The sequence below is a fragment of the Ursus arctos genome, unplaced genomic scaffold (assembly GCF_023065955.2).
Source record: "Ursus arctos isolate Adak ecotype North America unplaced genomic scaffold, UrsArc2.0 scaffold_2, whole genome shotgun sequence".
Classification (NCBI taxonomy): Eukaryota; Metazoa; Chordata; class Mammalia; order Carnivora; family Ursidae; genus Ursus; species Ursus arctos.
The window spans coordinates 81,804,103-81,829,302 of NW_026622874.1; the positions used below are offsets into that span (position 1 = coordinate 81,804,103).

A 25,200-nucleotide genomic window follows, 5' to 3' on the forward strand; every position below is an offset into this window, starting at 1 on the left:
AGTCCATAGTCTCTCATACTTCGCTCCCCCCTCTGATTACCCCCTCTTTCTTTATCCCTTTCTTCTCCTACCGATCTTCCTAGTTCTTATGTTCCATAGATGAGAGAAACCATATGATAATTGTCTTTCTCTGCTTGACTTATTTCACTTAGCATTATCTCCTCCAGTGCCGTCCATGTTGCAGCAAATTGTTCTCTGGCAGCTTTCCCTGGCGGCTTTCTGCATCTCTTCTGAGTGTCAGAGCAAAAGTGACCACAACAAAACCTCTGTCTCAGAACAGAAAAATTGTAGTCTGCTCTTCACTGAGCTCTCCAGGTCACACAGTCTCCATTTCTGTTTGCGTTGCTAAAAACCGCAGCCTCCCCGGTTGTGCGCCCCATAGCAACACTCCCAAAGGTCGAACCCAATGCCCAGCGTGTCTCTGCCCCTTGTGCTTTTAAAACTGAGAGCTGCCCCCAGTTCGTGTGCACGCACCTGCAGCTCCTGGATCCTGTCAGGGGGCTAGACTAAAGTCCTTTCCACGCTGCTATCGGTCTATGAGTCTGTGCCCGGTCCCCAGCACAGGACACTTTTATGCTCTGGTGTTATATTCACCTTCCTGGCAGCAGCTTATGGTGGCTCCCTCCCCCTTCTGTTTGTCTTCCGATATCTGCCTGCAGCATCGCGGCTCCACACTTCATACCTCAAGGCCGGAGATACTCTGTTTGTAGAGATCCACGTATCTATTCTTACATTTCAGGCTGATTTCATGGGTGTTCGGAATGGTTTGATAGATATCCAGCTGGATTCATGAGACTCCTACTCCTCTACTCCTCCACCATCTTTCTTTTCTCATTGAACCATTTTAAAGTAGATTCTATTTTGCCTTTCTTCTTGGACAGTGAGATTTTAAATAACAGGGTTTGTGCTTATTGTGTAGAAGTTCACATTCTAGGCAGTTTGCTTCCAGATTTTGTTTCAATTTATGTGCTTAAACCCATCTTAAAGCCCAAGTGAAGTGAGCCAAAGTGTTAAGAGCATTTCATTTTTCACTGACATCATGATGACTATGGTTTTGGTCTTTTTTTTTAGAAATCCTACTGGTTTGGTAAAGCTTTAAGCATTAAGAAGAAAGAAGATAGGCAAATTGTTGATACAAATAGAGGTGATTATTTTGAAGAAGAACCTGTTCATTTGGTGGCTGGTATCAGAATTCAACATCTGTATAAGGTACTGTTTTATAAGTTTCTTTTTCCCAGTGCAGCCGAAAGTTAATTTATAGTGTATAGTTAATGTTTTCACTGGCCATGGCCCTACCCCCAACCATAAGATGTTAATAAAAATTGTATTCAGCATATTAGTTATTTGACAAAATAAAAATGAAAGATGTGCAAATAAAATAAAAATCCATGTGTTTCTTTCTCATTTCTTCAGAATGGAATCCAGCTTTGTATTATAATACTGGTGTCTTTTATGGTACTCCCACTATAAGAGCTAATGTCTCGCTGGAACTGTGATGATTTGATGTGTAAATATTATGTTTACAGTTGTGGTTTTACTTGTTCTACCAGTTACACATTAAACTATTTGGCTGAATTCTCCTCTGTCCAAGCTTTTGGTGACGAGGTGTTCCTGGATATATTAGTTTATTTGGATCAGTTAAGCACCCCAGTATAGGCCTTTGTTGCTATAAACTTTGCTCTTAGTACAGCTTTTTGTTATATTCCGTGAGTTTTGGTATGTTGTTTTTGTTTTCATTTGTCTTGAGATATTTTCTAATTTTCTGTTTTGATTTCTTCTTTGCCCTAATGGTTGTTTAAGAATGTGTTATTCACTTTTCATATATTTGTGAGTTTTTCCAATTTCCCTTTTTTATTGACTTCTTGTTTTATTCCATTTTATAGGTGGAATGATTTCAGTCCTCTAAAATTTATTAAGACTTATTGCGAGACCCATCATGTGATCTATCCTAGAGAATATTCCATGTGCACTTGAAAATAATGGGTATTCTGTTATTGTGTAGAGTTTTCTCTATATTTCTGTTTGGTCTGTTTGGTCTGTTTAAGACTGCTGTTGCTGTACTGATTTTCTGTCTGGATGATGTATCCATTATTGAAAGTGGGCTGTTGAGGCACCTGGGTCGTTCAGTCAGTTAAGCATCTGCCTTTGGCTCAGGTCATGATCCCAGGGTCCTGGGATCAAGCCTTGCATCAGGCTCCCTGCTCAGCAGGGAGTCTGTTTCTCCCTCTCCTTCTGCCCCTCCCCCCACTCTTGCCCTCTCTCTCTCTGTGTCTCTCTCTCAAATAAATACATTTAAAAAATCTTTTTAGAAAAGAAAGTGGGCTATTGATGTCTCCTACTGTTATTATTGTATTGCTGCCCATTTCTTCCTTCAGATATGTCGATACTTGCTTTATATATTTAGGTGGCTTGGTGTTGGGTGCACATATACTTATAATTGCAATATCTCTGGTTGAATTGATCCTTCTATTGTTTATATAATCATACTTTTTGTTTTTTGTGGTATTTTTGACTTAAAGTCTATTTTATCTGACAGAAGTATAGGCACCTCTTCTTTCTTTTAGTTACCATTTGTATGACATATGTTTTTCCATCCCTTCACTTTCAACCCATGTGTGTCCTTAAATATATGTGAATCTCTTATAGATAGCATTTAGTTGGGTCTTTTTTTTTTTTTTTAAATCCATTCAGTCATTCCAGGTCTTTTGATTGGTGAATTCAGTCCATTTACATTTAAAGTAACTATTGATAAGTTAGGTTTTACTACTGCCACTTTGTTGTTTTCCAGCTATTTTATGGTTCTCTCTTTCTCTCTAATTTTTTTTATTTGATGATTTTTTTGGTAGTGATACGCTTTGCTTTTTTTTCTCTTTTCTTTTGTGTGCCTATTATAAGTTTTTCTTTGTTGTTACCATGAAGCTGCATTGAACCTTATAATTATGGCATCTATTTTAAGCTGATAACACCTTACCTTAGTTGCATCCAACAGTTCTACACTTTTATTCCCTCCCCATACTTTGTTATTAATGTCAGTGTTTACTTGTTTCCATATTGTGTATCTACTAACAAACTTTGCAATTATACTTACTCTTAATCATTTTGTGTTTGTTCGCTTTTATACTGTTTAAAAGTAGGAATGTAGGAGATGCGGAGACTTTAATCAAGGGAGATATATCAGAGGATACCATGAGGGGAGGGAGCCACAAAAATACTGTAAGAAACAGAATGCAAAAGCAGAACTTTTAGAAGTCTGCTACAGTAGGGGTTGTCCCTGGCTCAGAGGTTTTTGGGTGGTAAAGTGGGGCAGAATCCCACATGGGATAGCATGGGCTGAGGATGCTTGGGGTCCAAGAAGTACAGGAGGTGTCTTAGAGCAGCAGAGTTCTCAGGTAAAGGAACAAAGAAGCCAGCTGAGAACAGCAAGTCTAGGTGTCGGCTGAAAACAGCAAGTCTAGGAGTCAGCTTTCTGTTCAGTGTTGCCATAAACTGTGAACTGCTGCACTGTTACATGACCACTATCTGTGCAGGGGCCCAGCAGAAGGCAGAAGTATGGCAAGATACCCCTTCCTCCCCTGGGAGGAATAGCACTGGTCCGTGCCACAGGAGTCTGTAAAATTTGGCGACTTAAAACTCAGTCGTGTGCCTGAGATAAAAATGATCATTCACAGGCTGAGTGAACACAGAGTTCGGACACAAACCAGGGAGACAAAAGTGATCGACTATTTTTCTGTGAGGGCTCACTGAAGAGTGGGGGCGTGAACTTTCAGCTCTGGGCCTAGAGAGCGGGTGCCACATTTTCATCCCCCCATTGGTACTGAAAGCCTTCATGGAGCAAAACAGCACCACATGATCGAATCTGGAGCTGCTTACATTGAGCTCGGCCCCCTGGCAAGGGAGATACTATTCTACCAGGGCAAGGGCACCTGAGAATCAGTGCAACAGGCCCCTCCCCCAGAAGACCAGCAGGAACAACCAGCTAGCACCAAGTTTACCAGTCACAGAGAACTGCAAATCTTCAGCTGTTGGGGAAAACGATATATAGCATTCATGGTTTTTTAAATTAGTCTTTCAATTTTTTTCCATCTATTTTCTTATTTTTTCAATTCTTTTTTAGTTTTTATTTATATATATATATATATGTTATATATAAGCTATACACACACACACATATATATATGTATAGATATATATATCTTTGGTTTCTTTTCATTGCATTTTACTTTATTTTACTATATATATATATGTTTTACTATATATATATGTTTTACTATATATATATATGTTTTACTATATATATATATGTTTTACTATATATATATATATGTTTTACTATATATATATATGTTTTACTATATATATATATATATATATATATATGTTTTACTATATATATATATATATATATATATATATATGTTTTTCTTTCTTTCCTATCTTGGGATCTAGCTTCTTTTAACAAGCAGAACAAAATACACCCAGAATCAAGTATTTTGTTCTGTTTTGTTTCTGGTTTGAGTTTTTCTTCTTTTTTCTTCTTTGTGTTTTCTTCTGGTTTGTTTTGTTATTTTTTCTGTTGTCGTTCTTGTTGGTATTGTTGTCTTTCCTCTCTTTCTTCTTCTTTTCTGAACATAATGACCAGATGGAGAAATTCACCACAAAAGAAAGAACAGGAGGTAGCACTCACTGCCAGCTATTTAATCAATATGGATATAAGATGTCTGAATTAGAATTTGAAACAATGATTTTAAAGATACTAGCTGGGCTTGAAAAAAGTATAGAAGACAATAGAGAATTCCTTACTGTAGAAATAGAAGAACTAAAATCCAATCAGGACAAAATTTAAAATGCTATTACTGAGATGTAGTAAAAAATGGAGGCTCTACCAGCAAGGACAAATGAGGCAGAAGAGAGACTCAGTGATATAGAAGACAAAATGATGGGAAATAAAGCTGCTGAAAAGAAGAGAGAAAGACAAATGCTGGATCATGAAGGAAGACTGAGAAATCAGCAATTCCATAAAGCAAATAATATCCAATAGTAGGAGTCCTAGAAGATGAGGGTGCAGAAGGTTTATTTGAATGAATTGTAGCTGAGGACTTCTCTAATCTGGGGGAGGAAACAGGCATTCAAGTCCAGGAGTCACAGAGAACCCCCCTCAAAATCAATAAAAATAGGTCAACACCTCAACATATAATAGTGAAGTTTGCAAATTTCAGAGGTAAAGAGAAAATCCTGAGAGCAGCTGAGGACATGAGTTCTTTAACCTACAAGGATAGAAACATAAGGCTAGCAGCAGACCTGTCCACAGAGACCTGGCAGGCCAGAAAGTATTGGCATGATATATTCAACCTGTTAGATGGGCAAAATATGCAGCCAAGAATACTTTATCCAGCAAGGCTGTCATTTAGAATAGAAAGAGAGATAAAAATCTTCCAGAACAAACAGAAACTAAAGGAATTTGTGAGTACTAAACCATCCCAGCAAGAAATATTAAAGGGGACCCTTTGAGTGAACAGAGAGCCCAAAAGTAACATAGGCCAGAAAGGAACAGAGGTAATCTATAGAAACAGTGACCTTACGGGTAATACAATGGTACTAAATTCATAGCTGTCAATCTTTACTTTGAATGTAAATGGATTAAATGCTCCAATCAAAAGACATAGGGTATCAGATTGGATTAAAAAAAAGACCCATCAATGTGCTGTCTGTAAGAGACACAGTTTAGTCCCAAAGACACCTCCAGATTAAAAGTGAGGGGGTGGAGAAACAATTATCAAACTAATGGACATCAACAGAAAGTTGGAGTAGCAATCCTTATATCAGACAAATTAAATTTTAAACCAAATACTGTAATAAGAGATGAGGAAGGACATTCTATCATAATAAAAGGGTCTATTTAACAAGAAGATCTAACAATTGTAAATATTTATGCCCCTAACTTGGGAGCAGACAAATATATAAACCAATTAATAACAAAATTTTTAAAAAACCACATTCATAATAATACAAAACTAGTAGGAGACCTTATCATCCCACTCACAACACTGGACATATCATCTAAGTAGACGATCAACAAGAAACAAGGGCTTTGAGTGACACACTGGACCAGATGGACTTCACAGGTATATTCAGAGCATTCCATCCTAAAACAACAGAATATACATTCGTCTCTAGTGCACATGGAACATTGTCTAGAATATATCACATACTGGGTCACAAATCAGGTCTGAAGTGATATAAAAGGATAGAGATTACACCATGCATATTTTCAGACCACACTGCTTTAAAACTTGAATGCAATCACAAGAGAAAATTTGTAAAGAACACAAATACATGGAAGTTAAAGAACATCGTACTAAAGAATGAATAGGTCAACCAGGAAATTAAAGAAGAATTTAAAAAATACATGGAAACAAATGAAAATGAAAACAGGATAGTTCAGAACCTTTGTATGTAGCAAAGGAGGTATTAGGAAGAAAGTATATAGCAATACAGGCCTTTCTCAAGAAATAAGAAAAGCCTCAAATGCACAACCTAACCTCATACCTAAAGGAGCTGAAGAAAGAACAGCAAATAAAGCCTAAATCCAGCAGGAGAAGAGAAATAATAAAGATGAGAGCAGAAATCAATGATACAGAAATCAAAAAACAGTACAACAGTACAAAAACAGTACAACAGTACAACAAAAAACAGTACAACAGAAGATCAACTAATCTAAGAGCTGTTTCTTTGACAAAATTAATAAGATCAATAAACCCTTAGCCAGACTTATCAAAAAGAGAAGAGAAAGGACCCAAATAAATAAAAGCACAAATGAAAGAAGAGAGATCACAACCAACACCAAAGAAATACAAACAATTATAAGAACATATTATGAGCAATTATATGCAAACAAATTAGGCAATCTGGAGGAAATGGAGGCATTCCTAGAACTACATAAACTACCAAACTGAAACAGGAAGAAATAGAAAATCTGAACAGACCCATAACCAACAAAAATCTCCCAACACACAGAAGTCCAGGGCCAGATAGCCTCCGAGTGGAAATCTACCAAACATTTAAAGAAGAATTAATACATGTTCTTCTGAAGGTGTTTCAAAAAATAGAAATGGAAGGAAAACTTCCAAACTCTTTTTATAAGGCCAACATTACCTCAATTCTAAAACCAAAGACCCTACCAAAAAGGAGAATTACAGACCAATATCCCTGATGAACATGGATGCCAAAATTCTCAACAAGATACTAGCCAATAGGATCCAATACTACATTAAAAGAATTATTCACCACGACAAAGGGGGATTTATTCCTGGGCTGCAAGGGTGGTTCAACATCTGCAAATCAATGTGATACACTACATAAATAAAAGAAAGGACAAGAACGATATGATCCTCTCAATAGATGCAGAAAAATCATTTGACAAAATACAGCATCCTTTCTTGATAAAAACTCTCTGGAGTGTAGGGATGGAAAGTACATACCTCAATATCATAAAAGCCATATATGAAAAAAACCACAGTGAATATCATCCTATATGGAGAAAAACTGAGAGCCTTTCCCCTAAAGTTAGGAACATGATGCGGATATCCACTCTTACCACTGTTGTTCAACATAGTACTAGAAGTCCTAGCCTCAGCAATCAGACAACAAAAAGAAATAAAAGGCATCCAAATTGGTAAGGAAGAAGTCAAACTTTTACTGTTTGCAGACAACATGATACTCAATGTAGAAAACCCAAAAGACTCTACCCCGGAATTACTAGAACTGATACAGGAATTCAGCAAAGTCATGGTATATAAATCAATGCACAGCAGTTAGTTGCATTTCTATACATGAATAATGAAGCAGAAGAAAGAGGAATCAAGGAATTGATCCCATTTACAATTGCACCAGAAACAATAAGATAACTAACCAAACAGGTGAAAGATCTGTACTCTGAAAACTAAAGAACACTTGTGAAAGAAATTGAAGAGGACACAAAGAAATGGAAAAACATCTCTGCTCATGGATCAGAAGAACACATATTGTTAATGTCTGTGCTACTCAAAGCAACGTACACATTCAGTGCAATCCCTATCAAAATACCATCAGCTTTTTTTGCAGAGCTAGAACAAACAATCCTAAAATTTGTATGGAACCACAAAAGACCCTGAATAGCCAGTGCAATCTTGAAAAAGAAAAGCAAAGCTGGCGGCATCAAATTCTGGACTTCAAGCTGTATTAAAAAGCTGTACTCTTCAAGAGAGTATGGTACTGGCACAAAAACAGACACATAGATCAATGGAACAGAATAGAAAGCCCAGAAATTGACCCTCAGCTCTATGGCTAAATAATCTTCGACAAAGCCGGAAAGGATATCCAGTGGGAAGAAGACAATCTCTTCAACAAACGGTGTTGGGAAACTTGGACAACACATACAGAAGAATGAAATTGGACCACTTTCTTACACCATACATAAAAATAAACTCAAAATGGATGAAAGACCTAAATATGAGACAGGAATCCATCAAAATTCTAGAAAAGAACACAAGCAGCAACCCCTTTTACCTCAGCTGCAGAATCTTTTTGCTAGACACATCTCCAAAGGCAAGGGATGGGGCACCTGGGTGGCTCAGTCATTAAGCGTCTGCCTTCGCCTCAGGGCGTAATGGGATCGAGCCCCACATTGGGCTCCCTAATGCACAGGGAGCCTGCTTCTTCCTCTCCCATTCCCCCTGCTTGTGTTCCCTCTCTCACTGGCTGTCTCTCTCTCTGTCAAATAAATAAATAAATAAAATCTTTAAAAAAAAAAAAGGCAAGGGAAACAAAAGCATAAATGAACTGAACATAAAAATTTTTTAAAAATAAAGAGAGACTTAAAGAAATGAACTATTGGGACTTCATCAGGATAAAAAGGTTTTGCACAGCAAAGGAAACAGTTAACAAAACTAAAAGGCAAAATAGATGTGGTATGTGTATATATGTATACGTATGTATACATACAAACATACACACAGTAGAATATTAGCCATGTAAAAGAATGAAATCTTGCCATTTGCAATGTCATAGATGTTACTAGAGGGAATTATGCTAAAGTGAAATAAGTCAGAGAAAGACAAATAACATATGATGTCACTCATATGTGGAATTTAAGAAAGAAAACAGATGAACATATGTGAAGGGAAGGAAAAATAAGACGAAAATTGAGAGGGAAGCAAACCATAAGAGATGCTGAACTCTAAGAAACAAACTGAGGGCTGCTGGAGGGGAGGTGGGTGGGGGGATGGAATAATTGAGTGATGGGCATTTAGGAGGGCACTTGATGTACTGAGTAATGGGTGTTATATGCAACTGATGAATCCCTAAATTATATCTCTGAAACTAATAAAAAAACTTTATGACTTCAAGGAGCTTTACCTGACTATTTTATATAAAGTAGCACTGTCTACCAATGTTACTGCAAAGGTAATCATTTACAGTTTTTGCTTTTTATGTGTTTCTCCTAATGGAATTTTTCTTTCATGAGAGCAGGAGCTGTTTTGGTCTTGTTCGTTACTGGCCACGTAGTATAGGCCCTCAATAAATATTTGTTGAATAAATGGATTGATTAGCAGTGATTAGTTTTAGTAGATGAGTCAGAGGGAAATGTGTAAGGTAAGTCAGTTTCAGGTTTCTGTCTTTGTACATCTCCATAGGTTGTGGTAAGAAATGTGGCATGAGGAATACATTTTCAGACATGTTAATGAGTAGTGTTTGGAGTACCTCAAGGAAACCTAGTATAATGGGTGTCCAGCATGAAGTTCTGGAATTTAGCAGGAAGACATTGACTGGAGTGGACTGTGGTATTATCAGCCTCAAGACAGTAGCTGGAACGAAGTGGGACTGGATGAGATGGTTCAGTGGGAGTTTTGTAGACCTACTTTCAAGGTCTCTGCATATATCGCCTTTAAATATTGTTTATTTTTCACAGTTTTACCTTTTCTATGCTTTGGCCATTTCTCCTTTTGAGATTAATGTTCTGTCATTTATTCTTTTCTGGATAATTGATAGACGTGCCTGTCCTTTATAAGCAGTAAGAATAGACATAAAGTTAGTATTTCTTTTTTTATTTTCACAGGAATTCACAATGGAGAAGGATACCATCACAGCAGTAAAAAATTTATCTTTCAATGTATATGAGGGGCAAATCACTGTTCTTCTGGGACCTAATGGGGCAGGAAAGACTACCACCTTATCTATTCTCACAGGTAAGTTTTCAGAGTCACCCTGATCACAATACGGTGCATCAAACTCTGAAGCTTCTGTGTACGCTCTTGACATTGACATCATTGTTACTTAAGTTATATACACAGTTGTTAATTAATTCACACTTCTTCAAATGCACATCATTTGTTATAAAGTTTAAAAATCAGTATTTATTTTAACATCTCACATGCATCTTTTTCATAATATACTGTTCTCATTGGTGAATGCAAAGACCCTCTTCTTTTTAATTTTTATTTATTTATTCCTTTATTTTCTTTCGTCTTACTTTCCCTTTTATTCCCCTGCCCCCTTCATAGGAAACCCATTCTAATTCAATTTACATAGTTTTCATTGTAAAATGTATAATATATATTCTTATGAATGGATTTTTATGTTTACTAAAAAATTTTCAATCAACAATACTAAAAGGCAACCTATGGAATGGGAGAAGATATTTGCAAATGGCATTACAGATAAAGGGCTGGTATCCAAGATCTATGAAGAACTTCTCAAACTGAGCACCCAAAAAACAAATAATCTAGTCAAGAAATGGGTAGAAGACATGAACAGACGCTTCTCCAGAGAAGACATAAAAATGGCCAAAAGACACATGAAAAAATGCTCCACATCACTAGCCATCAGGGAAATATAAATCAAAACCACAATGAGATACCACATTACACCAGTTAGAATGCCAAAAATTAACAAGGCAGGAAACAACAAATGTTGGTGAGGATGTGGAGAAAGGGGAGCCCTCTTACTCTGTTGGTGGGAATGCAACCTGGTACAGCCACTCTGGAAAACAGTATGGAGGTTCCTCAGGATGTTAAGAATAGAGCTACCCTATGACCCAACAATTGCACTACTGGGTATTTACCCCAAAGATACAGATGTAGTGAAAAGAAGGGGCACATGCATCCCAGTGTTCATAGCAACAATGTCCACAATAACCAAACTGTGGAAGGACCGAGATGAACTTCAACAGATGAATGGATAAAGAAGATGTGGTTCATAGATACAATGGAATATTACTCAGCCATTAGAAAGGATGAATACCCACCATTTGCATCGGTATGGATAGAACTGGAGGGGATTATGTTAAGTGAAGTAAGTCAAGCAGAGAAACACAATTATCATATGATTTCACTCATATGTGGAACATAAGGAATAGTGCAGAGAACAATAGAGTTGGGGGGGTAACTGAATGGGAAGAAATCAGAGAGGGAGACAAACCACATGAGACTCTTGACTCTGGGAAACAAATTGAGGGTTGTAGAAAGGAAGGTGGGTGGGGGGATAGGGTAACTGGGTAATGGGTATTAAGGAGGGCATGTGATATGATGAGCACTGGATGTTATGCTGAACTGATGAATCATTGAACATTATATCAAAAACCAATGATGTGCTATATCTTGGCTAATTGAATTTAAATTTTAAAAATTTCAAACATTCATCCAAGATGAAAGATTTTATACCCTTACATCTACCACCTAGATTCTACTATTCTAATATTTTACTGCACTTGTCACATATCTATTAATCCCATTTTTAGGCATCTCAAAATTAATTTTAGATGAGATTATGCTTCTTACTAAACAATTTGATATGCATATCATTAACCATAATTTTCTTTTGTGGAATTTTTTATGATGAAACACTTAAATTTTAAGTGTTTAATTTGCTAAATTTTGACATGTGCATACATCTCTGTAATCCAATTGCCTATTAAGCTGGAGAAATTCACTACCATCCCAGAAAATTCTCACTTTACTCAAGTGATCCATTTGTAATTCATAGCAACCAATATATTTCAGATGGGGCAATGACTTCGTATCATCAATGTATACTAATAAGGCAGATTTTGGTTTGTTTTTTTTTTAAAGGATTTAAGGTAGGTTTGTTATTTATTTATTTATTTATTTATTTATTTATTTATTTATGTTTCAAGTTTTATTTAAATTCCACTTAGTCAACCTATAGTGTAATACTAGATTCAGAAGTAGAATTCAGTGATTCCTTACTTACACATAACACCCAGTGCTCATCACAGGAAATGACCTCCTAATACCTATCACCCATTTAGCACATCCCCAACCTACCTCCCCTGCAGCAGCCTTCAGTTTGTTCTATAGAGTTAGGAGTCTCTTATGGTAGGCTTCCCTCTCTTTTATTTCCTTCCCCTATGTTCATCACTTTTATTTCTTAAATTCCACATAAGTGAAATCATATGATATTTGTCTTTCTCTGACTGACTTACTTCACTTAGCATGAGCATGATACACACTAGCTCCATCCTCGTCATTACAAATGGCAAGATTTCATTCTTTTTGGTGAACAAGTGATATTCTATTGTATATATATGCCACATCTTCTTTACCCATTCATCAGTTGATTGTGATTTGGGCTCTTCTCATAGTTTATTACTGATAATGCTGCTATAAACATCAGGGTACATGCACCCCTTTGAAACAGTATTTTTGTTTTCTTTGGGTAAATACTAAATATCGAGTAGTGCAATTGCTGGGTTGTAAGGTAGTTCTGTTTTTAACTTTTTGAGGCACCTTCATATTGTTTTCCAGAATGGCTGCACCAGTTTGCATTCCCACCAACAGTGTAAAAGTGATCCCCTTTGTCCACATCCTCACCAAAACCAGTTGTTTCTTATGTTGTTAATTTTAGCCATTTTGACAGGTGTGAGGTGATATCTCATCATGGTTTTGATTTGTATTTCCCTGATAGCCAGGTGATGTTGAACATCTTTTCATGCATCTATTAGCCATCTGGATGTCTTCTTTGGAAAAGTGTCTATTCATGTCTTCTGCCCATTTCTTAACTGGATTATTTGGTTTTTGGCTGTTGAATTTAGTAAGTTCTTTATACATTTTGGATACTAACCTTTTATCAGTTATGTCATTGCAAACACCTTGCAACATTCCAAAGGTTGTTTTGTTGATTGTTTCCTTTGCTGTGCAGAAGATTTTTATCCTAATGAAGTACCAGTAGCTCATTTTTGCTTTTGTTTCCCTTATCTCTGGAGACGTCTCTAGTAAGTTGCTATGGCTTACATTAGAGAGGTTTGCTGCCTTTGTTCTCCTCTAGGATTTTAATCTTTCCTGTCTCACACTTAGGTCTTTTATCTATTTTGAGTTTATTTTTGTGTATGGTGTAAGAAAGTGGTCCAGTTTCATTCTTCTGCATGTTGCTGTCCAGTTTTCCCAACCCCATTTATTAAAGAGATTGTCTTTTTTTCCATTGGATATTCTTTCCTGCTTGCTGAAGATAGTTGACCATATAGTAGTGAGTCCATTTCTGGGTTCTCTATTCTGTTCCATTGATCTGTGTGTCTGCTTTTGTGCCAGTATCATACTGTCTTAATGACTACAGCTTTGTAATACAACTTGAACACCAGAATTTGATGCCTCTTGCTTTGCTTTGCTTTTTTCAAGATTGCTTTGGCTGTTCAGGCTCTTTTGCAGTTCCATACAAATTTTAGGATTGTTTGTTCTAGGTCTGTGAAGAATGCTGGTGGTATTTTGATAGGGATTGCATTAAATGTGTAGATTGTTTGGGTAGTACAGACATTTCAACAATATGTGTTCTTTCAATCCATTAGCATGGAATGTTTTTCCATTTCTTTGTGTCCTCTTCAGTTTCTTTCACAAGTGTTCTCTAGTTTTCAGAGTACAGATCTTTTACCTGTATGTTTAGGTATCTTATTGTTTCTGGTGCAGTTGTAAATGGGATCAATTCCTTGATTTCTCTTTATTCTGCTTCATTATTCATGTATAGAAATGAAACAGATTTCTGTATGTTGGTTTTGTATTGTGAAACTCTACTGCATTCCTGTATCAGTTCTAGCAACTTTTCGTTGGAATCTCTTGGGTTTTCTACATAGAGTATCATGTCATCTGTGAATAGTAAAAGTTTGAATTAATAAGATTGATAAACCACTGGCCAGGCTTATCCAAAAGAAAAGGGAAAGGACCCAAATTAATAAAATCAGTTGTATTAAGGAAGGCACATATTGCATGGAGCACTGGGTGTTACACGCAAACAATGAATCATGGAACACTACATCAAAAGCTAATGATGTACTGTATGGCGACTGACATATCATAATTTTTAAAAATTTTGACTTCTTCCTTGCCAATTTGGATGACTTTTATTTCTTTTATTTCTTCTGATTGCTGAGGCTAGGCCTTCCAGTAGTATGTTAGATAACAGTGGTGAGAGTGGACATCCTTGTCTTGTTCCTGACCACAGAGGAAAAGCTGTCAATTTTTCCCCATTGAGGATGGTATTTGTTGAGAGTCTTTCATATATGGCCTTTATGATGTTGAGGTATGTTCCCTCTATCTCTACTGTGTTTAGGGTTTTTATCAAGAATGGTGCCGTACTTTGTCAAATGCTTTTCCTGCATCTATTGAAAGGATCATATGGTTCTTATCCTTTCTTTTATTAATGTGTAATATCATGTTGATTGATTTGCAAATATTGAACCACCCTCGCAGCCAATACTACTTGATTATGGTAAATGATTCTTTTAATGAACTCTTGGTGATTTGCTAGTATCTTGTTGAGAATTTTTGCATCCATGTTCATCAGAGACATTGGCCTGTAATTCTCCTTTTTAGTGGGGTCTTCGTCTGGTTTTGGAATCAAAGTAATGCTGGTCTCATAAAAAGCATTTGGAAATTTTCCTTCCATTTCTATTTTTTGGAATAGTTTGAGAAGAATAGCTGTTAACTCTTGTTTAAATGTTTGGTAGAATTTCCTAGGAAGCCATCTGGCCCTGGGCTTTTGTTTGCTGGGAGATTTTTTTTAAAGTTTATTTATAACCCAGTGTGGGCCTTGAACTCACCACCTTGAGAGCAAGAGCTGCATGCTCTACTAACTGAGCCAGCCAGGCTCTCCTGTTGGGAGATTTTTGATTATTGATTCAATTTCTTTGCTAGTTATGGGTCTGTTCAAATTTTCTGTTTCTTCCTATTTCTGTTTTGGTAGTTTATATATTTCTAGGATTGTATTCATTTCCTCCTGGTTGTCCAGTTTGTTGGCATATAATTTTTCATAATATTCTCTTATGATTGTATTTCTGTGCTGTTGCTTGTGATCTCTCCTCTAGCATTCATGATTTTATTCATTTGGGCCCTTTCTCTTCTTTTTGGTAAGTCTGGCAAGGGGTTTATCGATCTTATTAATTCTTTCAGAGAACCAGCTCCTAGTTTCATTGATCTGTTCTACCAGGCTTTTTTGTTTGTTTGTTTGTTTGTTTCTTTTTTTTTTTTTAAGATTTAACTTATTTATTTGATGGCAAGAGAGAGAGAGAGAGAGAGCAAGCACAAGCAAGGGGAGCAGCAGAGAGGGAGGGAGAAGTACTGAGCAGGAAGCCCGACTTTGGGCTTGTTCCCAGGACCCTGGGATCACGACCCCAACCAAAGGCAGATGCTTAACTGACTGAGCCACCAAGGTGCCCCCCCCATTTTTTTTGTTTCTGTATCATTTATGTCTGCTCTAATGTTTATTATTTTCCTTCTGCTGGTTTAGGCTTTATTTTTCTAGTTCCTTTGCTTGTAAGGTTAGGTTCTGTATTTGAGACTTTTCTTGCTACTTGAGGTAGGCCTATATTGCTATATACTTCCCTCTTAGGACTGCTTTTGCTGCATCCCAAAGGTTTGGAGTGTCATTTTTTGTTTTCATTTGTTTCCATGTATTTTGCTTTTTCTTCTTTAATTTTCTGGTTAACCAATTCATTCTTTAATAGGATGTTCTTTAACCTCCATTTATTTGTGGTCTTTCTAAATTTTTTCTTGTGGTTGACTTCAGGTTTCATAGTGTTGTGGTCTGAAAATATACATGGTATGATCTCAGTCTTTTTTACCTGTTGAGGGCTTATCTGTGACCCCAGTATGTGATCTGTTCTGGAGAATGCTCCACGCACTTGAAAAGAATGTGTATTCTGCTGCTTTACAATGAAATGTTCTGAATACATCTGTTAAGTCCATCTGGTCTAGTATGTCATTCAAGGCCATTGTTTCCTCATTCATTTTCTTCTTAGGTGATCTGTCCATTGCTGGAAGTGGATGTAAAAGTCCCCTGCCTTTATTATATTATTATCAGTAAGTTTCTTTATGTTTGTTATTAAATGATCTATTTGTGTGCTCGAAAGTTGGGGGCATAAATATTTACAATTGTTAGGTCTTCTTGTTGGACAGACCCCTTTATTATAATATAGTGCCCTTCTTCATCTCTTGTTATGGTCTTTGGTTTAACATCTAGTGTGTCTGATATAAATATACCTACCCCAGCTTTCTTTTAATATTAGCATGATAAATGGTTCTCTATCCCCTCACTTTATTTTTTAAAGATTTTATTTATTTGTTTGAGAGAGAGAGCATGACTTGGGGAGGGCAGAGGGAGAAGAAGAAGCAGGCTCCCAACTGATCAGGGAGCCCAATGTGGGTCTCAGTCCCAGGACCCTGGGATCATGACCCAAGCCAAAGGCATTCACTTAAATGAATGAGCCATCCTGGTGCCCATCTATCTCCTCACATTCAATCTGCATGTGTATTTAGGTCTAAAATGATTCTCTTGTAGCCAGCATATTGGTGAGTCTTGTTATTTTATTCATTCTGATACCCTCTGTCTTTTGATTGGGGCATTTAGTCCATTTACATTCAGTGTGATTATTGATAGATATGAATTTAGTGCCATTGTATTACCTGTGATGTCATTATTTCTGGAGATTTTTCTGTTCCTTTCTAATCTTTGTCACTTTTGGTTTTTCTTTTCCACTCATGAGTCCCCTTTAATATTTGTTGCAGGGCTGGCCTAATGGTCATCTACTCCTTTAGTTATTGTTTGGGAAACTCTTTATCTCTCCTTCTATCCTGAATGACAGCCTTGCTGAATAAAGTATTCTAGGCTCCATATTTTTCCCATTCAGCATGTTGAATATATCATGCTACTTTCTTCTGGCTTGCCAAGTGTCTGTGGACACATCAACTTCTAATTTTGTCTTCCCTTGTAAGTTAAGGATTTCTTTTCCCTTGCTGCTTTTAGGCTTTGTTTATCTCTGTTTTTTTGCAAATTTTACCACAATATGTCTTGGTGTTGTCCTGCTTCTGTTGATTTTGATTGGAGTTCTCTGTGCTTCCTGGATTTGGACATCTGTTTTTTTCCCCAGATTAGGGAAGTTTTCAGCTTTAATGTGCTCAAATAAACCCTCTCCCTTTCTTACCCTCTCCTCCTTCTTCTAGAACTCCTGTGATATTAACGTTATTACACTTTATGGATTTGCTGAATTCCCTAAGTATATATTCGTGATCCAGTATTTTTTCTTTCCCTCTTCTCTTCAGCATCATTATATTCCATAATTTTATCTTCTGTATCACTTATTTATTCCTCAGCTTCTTGCATTCTTGTGGTCATTACATGCAGTTGGTTTGCATCTCAGTTATAACAGTTTTTATTTTGGCCTGACTACTTTTAGGTGTTTTATCTCTGCCATGAGGAACTCCCTGGGTTTTCTATGCTTTTTTTTAAGCCCAGCTAGTATCCTTATGCTTGTTTTTAAATTCTGAATCAGGCATATTACTCATATCTGTTTTGATTATATCTCTGGCTGTAACCTTTTCTTGTTCTTTCTTTTGGGATGAATTCCTCCACCTTGGCATTTTGTCCAGGTCTCTGTCTTCTTCTCTGTGTTAGGAAAGCCTGTTATGTTTTCTGCTTCTGAGAGTAATGGCTCTGAGAAGTCATATATTGTCCAGGGCCTGGTGCTTCAGGAAGTGTTTCTTGTGTACGTTGTGAGCACTCTACTGCTGTGTTTTGGCTGTGTTAACTGTTCATAGCCTGTCATCCTATCCCACTTTATTGTATCAGGAATGCCTGTATAGGGGCGCCTGGGTGGCGCAGTCGTTAAGTGTCTGCCTTTGGCTCAGGGCGTGATCCCGGCATTCTGGGATCGAGCCCCACATCAGGCTTCTCCGCTGGGAGCCTGCTTCTTCCTCTCCCACTCCCCCTGCTGTGTTCCCTCTCTCACTGGCTGTCTCTCTCTGTGTCAAATAAATAAATAAAATCTTTAAAAAAAAAGGAATGCCTGTATAATTTTCTTGAAATGGATGTGTTAGTGACATTGTGTCAGAAAACATTGTTACTGTTCCTCTTTCAGACACCATGAATTAAACTGCAATAACTCTTTTATTGTACATGCTTCGCACAAAACACTAGACAAAATAATGCCAGAAGTTAGATATACAAAGTTAGAGGTATTCCAACCCAATTCCTACCCCATTTTATATTAGTAGCATTAATAATAACACTTTGTTAAAAATGAAAAATCTGGGACACAAATGTTAAATGGGTTAGAAGGCTTAGCAACAAGAGTAAAGGAGGACATTTAATTACTGTAAATGCAATGGACAATCTTGAATACACTTTTCTTTTCCAGAGTGGTTTTTTTTTTTTTTTAGTTTTTTAAATCATTATTTATTTTTTTAGAGCATTGTGGGGGAGGGGCAGAGGGAGAAAGAGCATCTCAAGCAAACTACACGCTGGGCACAGAGCCCCACACAGGGCTCAGTCTTGCAGTCCTGAAATCATGACCTGAGGTGAAATCAAGAGGTGGATGCTTAACTGATAGAGCCACCCAGGTGCCCCTCAGAGTGTACTTTTTAAAGTGGAATTATTTTTTTAAGATTTTATTTATTTTAGAGAGCATGCAGGGGGGAGGGAGAGAGAAACACAAGCCGACTCCCTGCTGAGCAGGGAGCCCAACACAGGGCTTGATCCCATGACTCTGAGATCAGATCTGAGCCAAAACCAAGAGTCCAACACTCAACCAACTGCACACCCAAGTGCCTCTTAAAGTGGAATTATTAAGTGGTGGAATTTAAGGAGTTTTGTAACTGCATTTGGTACGTTATCAACTGTTTCAGCAGAAAACTGGCCCAGTTGCCATCTGTGCATAAATGTTATGCAAATATTTTTAGACTATTACATGTGATTATGTTTTATCTTCCAACAAAATTTTAACTTCTAGAGTGTAGGGGTCCTACATTTTGAATTTTTCATTAAAAAAATCAACCACAGTGTTCATAATGCTGTGCTCAGATCATAATATGGCTCACATATGTTGTCACGTGGCAGACAGCAGTACTAGAATATTAGAACAGTGATTTCTTCAAAGCACTTTATATTACTCAAGTAATTAATAGTATTTTATACTCACTGAAAACTAGAATATATGGGATAAGCAAAAAAAAAAAAAGGAAAAATTATTTCTTTCCCCATCACCAAACCGTTTATATTTACCAGACTATTAATTCTATAGAAGACTTGATAACTTTTTTTAGTAATCCTTAAGTAGACTAAAGTTTAGGTGCTAATGGACAGTGTGTTGTCAGGTTCTCTCACAGAAGCTAAGCTTTTGTCATGTCTTCTACTTAATTCTAGGTTTGACTCTTCCTACAAGTGGAAAGGTGTATATTAGTGGATATGATACCTCAAAAGACATGGTTCACATCAGGAATAACTTGGGCTTTTGCCCTCAGGATGACATATTGTTTTCAGAATTGACAGTATCAGAACATCTCTATTTCTACTGTGTGGTGAGTCAGAGAGATGTTCTTTTCTTCTACTCTTCATATGCTTTAGGCAGTATGACCAAGGATCAACATCCTTACCCTAATTTAGTGGAAGGTTTTTTGGCATTGTTCTTTTATTATAAAGGAAGGCAAAAGGAAGAAGAATTGTCTTATATATAGATAACTGTGTAAGAGAAATTCTGGTGTAAGAATTTTTTTAAGTATAAAGTTGGAAGCGCCATGTAAACTCTAGCCCTATCTTTATAGATAAAAGGAATACCTCCAGAGATACGTCCCACAGAAGTTAGTAAAATGCTGACTTCTTTTGGCCTGCTGGAAAAGCATGATGCACTTGCAAAGTCACTGAGTGGAGGAATGAAGCGGAAACTCTCCATCATTATAGCACTTGTAGGAGGCTCCAAGGTAAAGAATGGTTAACATGAGTCCCTGCTCCAGCTGATAAATGAAACTCACCTGACACAAACCTAAGAGCTGATATGAATCTAACTTTATAAAAGGAACTTCTGAAATGATAATCGGAGGGGATTTCCATTATTGACCAGGTGGTGTAATGTGGTTATGGGGTTTGAAATTATGTTAATTTTGCAGAGTTCTTAATATAATGTAGTGTAAACTATGTATCTTAACTTAAATATGCCCCCCCCCATAAATAGTAAGTTATTGCATAAGGGACACAGCATGGATCATGGAATTGTTTTTCTGATCTTTAGGTGGTGATACTTGATGAGCCAACTTCTGGCATGGACCCAGTCTCAAGGAGATTCACCTGGAATGTCCTTCAGCAGTATAAACATGATCGTACCATCTTACTGACCACCCACCACATGGATGAAGCTGATGTCCTGGGTGATCGTATAGCCATCATGGTCAAGGGATCCCTCAAGTGTTGTGGCTCTTCAGTTTTCCTGAAAAGAATATATGGTCTCTCTCCCTTTGATCATTGTTTGGATGCTAATGGCTTAATAACATTATTCTAACATGATTATTATCATTTTTGTTCCACTACACAGGTCTTCAAAAGCTTCCTGTGTCCTATTATGTTAGATCTAAACTATTTAAATCAACTGTAATTTAGACAGTTCCAATCTAATTAATTACTTCCCATTATTACTTAATAAGTATATTGTAACTTGGAAAATATTCTTTGTTGACCCCAAAAAAGTCATGTTTATTTCTTTCATGTAACTTCTACTCAAGTGTTAATTTGTTGCAGGAGTAAAGTAATGCTTCTGAGGGATTTGGTACATAGATTCATGGCTTGGAGAGGAGAAAAATCAGTGACTAGATATTTCTGACCCTTTTCAATCAAATCAATATCTAACTCCCAGTGTAATGAGTTAAATGCTTTCATATTTATTTTCATGAATATTCCTGAGATGTGGCAGTCGATCAACAAGAATTTATAGAACAGAAAACGACTGAACTGTGGCATAAAACTGTCTTGATTTTGATAAATATATAGTCTGGTTAGTCAGTAAAACTAGTACATTGAAAATGAACAATACAAAAACCTATGTAATTGGTTCTGAAATTACATGGCTCCAGCAGTGAGTGCATCAAAATTGGGAGGAGACAAATTAATGAGAATAGTTAAACATTATATCATTCTATTAATAATGAATTCAGTATTTGAATTCATTCATCCAACTCACATTATAGGTGAATTATTATATTCATATTTACATACATTATCTCATCTAATCTTTATGACATCACCATTTTTATGAAGAAGAATACTGGGGCTCATATTAAGTAATGTATTCAAACCATGTGAGTAAGTGGATGTGGATCCCTCTAACACCAAGGCCCATGCTTTGCACTCATATGCTACCACTTCCCCACCAAAGAGGATGTTGGTTTATACACAAATAATGAATCATGGAACACTATATCAAAAACTAATGAAGTACTGTATGATGACTAACATATAATTTAAAAAAAGAGAGAGAGACTTTCATTGTTGAATGCTTTTGTACTTACAGATGAGGATATGGAAATTGACATTTCCATAGTAACCTACTATGTTACTATGACTAAATGTCAATTTCCATGGTAGACACAAAAGTATTACTCAAGTATATTGATTATCCATAGAGTGTGTTCAGTTGCAGACTTCATAAAGGCAATGGAGAAAAGAACATATGTTTAAGGAAATTGGATAAGTAAGTAAAAGCAAGAGGAAAAAAATGGGCCTTTTTAACCCCTAGAACAATGAGGAAGTCAGCCTGGATCAGAAGGTTTTTTGGGAGGATCACTAAGAATTGAAGTTTGATGAGTAGGGGTAGAAAATGGAAAGGCATTAAAAAAAAAAACGAGTGGTTTTCATTAGATGTGCAAATGTACATCTAAGAAGAAGTTAGAAATAGTGGATTCAAAAGCTCCATTCTAGGATATAACAGTAAGCTACCTTAAAGTGACGAGTGATAAAATAAGAATAAGAGCAACAAGACGAGAAGGATGAGTATGTGTGTAAACCTATACACACGTGTGTGCACAAACATGCACATGAACATGTGCATGTGTATAAAATCCTGAACAGATCAGGCAGACTTGGTGTTGGAAGTCCACATTGCCTGTTTTCACAGGAAGTGAAGACTTCCTAGTACAGTGAGGTGAAATTTTACAGGTTTCATTCATTAATATAGTGAGGTAAAAGTTTCCACTTTTGACATGTGTGTGAAATGTGGTGAGTAAGCATTAAGTATTTAAAGAATAATGGAAGGAAGAAAATCCAAAAAAGATATAAAACAATGAAACTTTACCAAGTTTAAATTCTGGTAAGAGTATGAAACCTATACATCCAAAGGTTAAAGAGTCAGGAACTGACTAAGAGGAATGAAGTGAAGGGAATTTGAAACCCATTTGCTCCTAAGCACAAACATGATTCCTCTTAAAAAATGAAATTTTTAACAGGCAAGAGCCTATTTTGAGGGGGGAGGGGAGTGTTTAATTTGGAAGGTTACATTTAAAAAAAATTTTTTAATGGATGTTTTCAGGTGTGGGATACCACATAATTATGGTGAAGGAACGTCATTGTAATGTTGAAGGAATTACTCAAGTGGTTGATCAGCATATACCTGAAGCCAGATTGGAGAGCAATGTTGCAGCTGAATTATCATTTATCCTACCCAAAGAGTACACACACAGGTATGGATCCAGAGACTGTTTAGTTAAATGGTATTAGGTTACCAGAAATAACTATTACTTTTCCACGTTTCCTTGGGCTTGGCAAGTAGATTCTTTCAGGTTGCCACTTGACAAGTAATAGTCAAAACTTTACTTTCCAAGGCAGCCAGTGAGAGAGCCTGTTACTAGTCTGAGGCTCCATTGTGTTTTAGGCCTTGAAGCCCTAGAGGTTTCAGCACAGTGAGCTCAGTCGGGGCAGGGTATGACCTGTCAGCCTCCTCATTCTGTCCTGATGGAAGAGTTTTTCAAGTTGTATATGCTATGCAGGCTGTGGAAAATAGTAGTACAGCTATTGGAATCAGATATAAAGATGGCATTGTCTTTGGGGTAGAAAATCTAGTCCTTTCTAAACTTTACAAAGAAGGTTCCAACAAGTGACTTTTTAATGTTGATCGGTTTTTGGAATGGCACTAGCAGGTTTGTTGGCAGATGCTCATTCTGTTTTTTTTTTTAAATGATTTTTTATTATATTATGTTAGTCACCATACAGTACATCCCTGGTTTCCGATGTAAAGTTCGATGATTCATTAGTTGCGTATAACACCCAGTGCACCATGCAATACGTGCCCTCCTTACTACCCATCACCGGTCTATCCCATTCCCCCACTCCCCTCCCCTCTGAAGCCCTCAGTTTGTTTCTCAGAGTCCATAGTCTCTCATGTTTCATTCCCCCTTCTGATTACCCCCCCTTTCTTTATCCCTTTCTTCCCCTACCAATCTTCCTAGTTCTTATGTTCCATAGATGAGAGAAATCATATGATAATTGTCTTTCTCTGCTTGACTTATTTCACTTAGCATTATCTCCTCCAGTGCCGTCCATGTTGCAGCAAATGTTGAGAACTCGTTCTTTCTGATAGCTGAGTAATATTCCATTGTATATATGGACCACAACTTCTTAATCCAGTCATCTGTTGAAGGGCATCTCGGCTCCTTCCACAATTTAGCTATTGTGGACAATGCTGCTATGAACATTGGGGTGCATATGGCCCTTCTCTTCACTACGTCTGTATCTTTGGGGTAAACACCCAGATGCTCATTCTTTAGCAGACATTGCAAGATAAAAAGCTTCCAACTTTAGATCTAATTTTGGCTATAATCTTCCATTAAAACATCTTGCAGAGAGTGGCCATGTATATACATGCATATACACTGTACAGTGCTGTTAGACCTTTTGGCTCTGGCTTCATGTTAGGGTCTTACAGTGTGAATGATCATGCACAGCTCTACATCAGGAGTTTCATATGGCAATTGGGGCTATGTCATTGGCAAAGCCAGGCAAACTGCAAAAGACAGAAACTAAAGGTAAGAGGAAACTTATAAACTTCCAGGGACTGTGCCAACTTCATCTTCTTGCAAGATGTAATTACTAGCTTCACATTCCCTTAAGCAAACTTGTTGGCATTCTCAAAAGAAGATAAATAGAGGGGAACTTCTTCAACTGGTTAAAAATTATCTACAAAAAGCCTATAGCTAACATCATACTCAGTGGTGAGAAACTCAAAGCTTCCCATTACTATTGGGAACAAAGCAAGGAAGTCCTCTCTCACCACAGCTTTCCGACATTATGCTGAAAGTCCTAGCCAATGTAATAAGAAAAGACAAGGAAGTGTATTTAGATTAGGAAGGAAGAAATAAAACTGCCTTTGTTTACAGATGACATGATCATCTTATACAAAATGTCTGAAAGAATTGACAAAAACAAAAACAAAAAACCTCCTGGAATTAATAAGTGATTATAGCAAAGACGCAGTATACAAAGTTAACATAACATGCAAAAGTAAATGACTTTCCTATATATTGGCAATGAGTAAATGTAATTTGAAATTATAAACACACTTGTAAAATTTAGCACCTCCAAAAATGAAATGCTTAGGTATAAGTCTACCAAATATATACAAGTTCCATATGAGGAAAACTACCAAACTCGGATGAATGAAATAAAAAAAAACTAAAAAACAAGATATTTTATGTTTATGTATAGGAAGATTCAATATCATCAGATGTCAGTTTTTCCCAACTTGCTCTATAATTCAATGCAATCCTTTTTTTTTTTTTTTAAAGTATGTTCCATGCCCAGCATGGGGCTTAAACTCACAACCCTTAGATCAAATCCTGAGGTGAGATCAGGAGTCAGACCCTCAACCGACTGAACTACCCAGGCACTCCTTGATTCAGTGCAATCCTA

The 25,200-nt window shown here is 36.8% G+C and overlaps 1 protein-coding gene across 1 annotated transcript in view; it reads left to right on the forward strand.

Annotated features, from left to right (window-relative positions):
* Positions 1-25,200, forward strand: part of LOC113267546 (phospholipid-transporting ATPase ABCA3-like) — a 207,597-nt gene that overhangs the window by 119,535 nt on the left and 62,862 nt on the right. The window contains exons 11-16 of the mRNA XM_057314991.1: positions 1,072-1,209; positions 10,094-10,223; positions 19,678-19,832; positions 20,076-20,231; positions 20,540-20,750; positions 22,826-22,976. Of these exons, the coding sequence (XP_057170974.1) occupies positions 1,072-1,209; positions 10,094-10,223; positions 19,678-19,832; positions 20,076-20,231; positions 20,540-20,750; positions 22,826-22,976 (941 nt within the window). The remainder of the gene's footprint in view (positions 1-1,071; positions 1,210-10,093; positions 10,224-19,677; positions 19,833-20,075; positions 20,232-20,539; positions 20,751-22,825; positions 22,977-25,200) is intronic.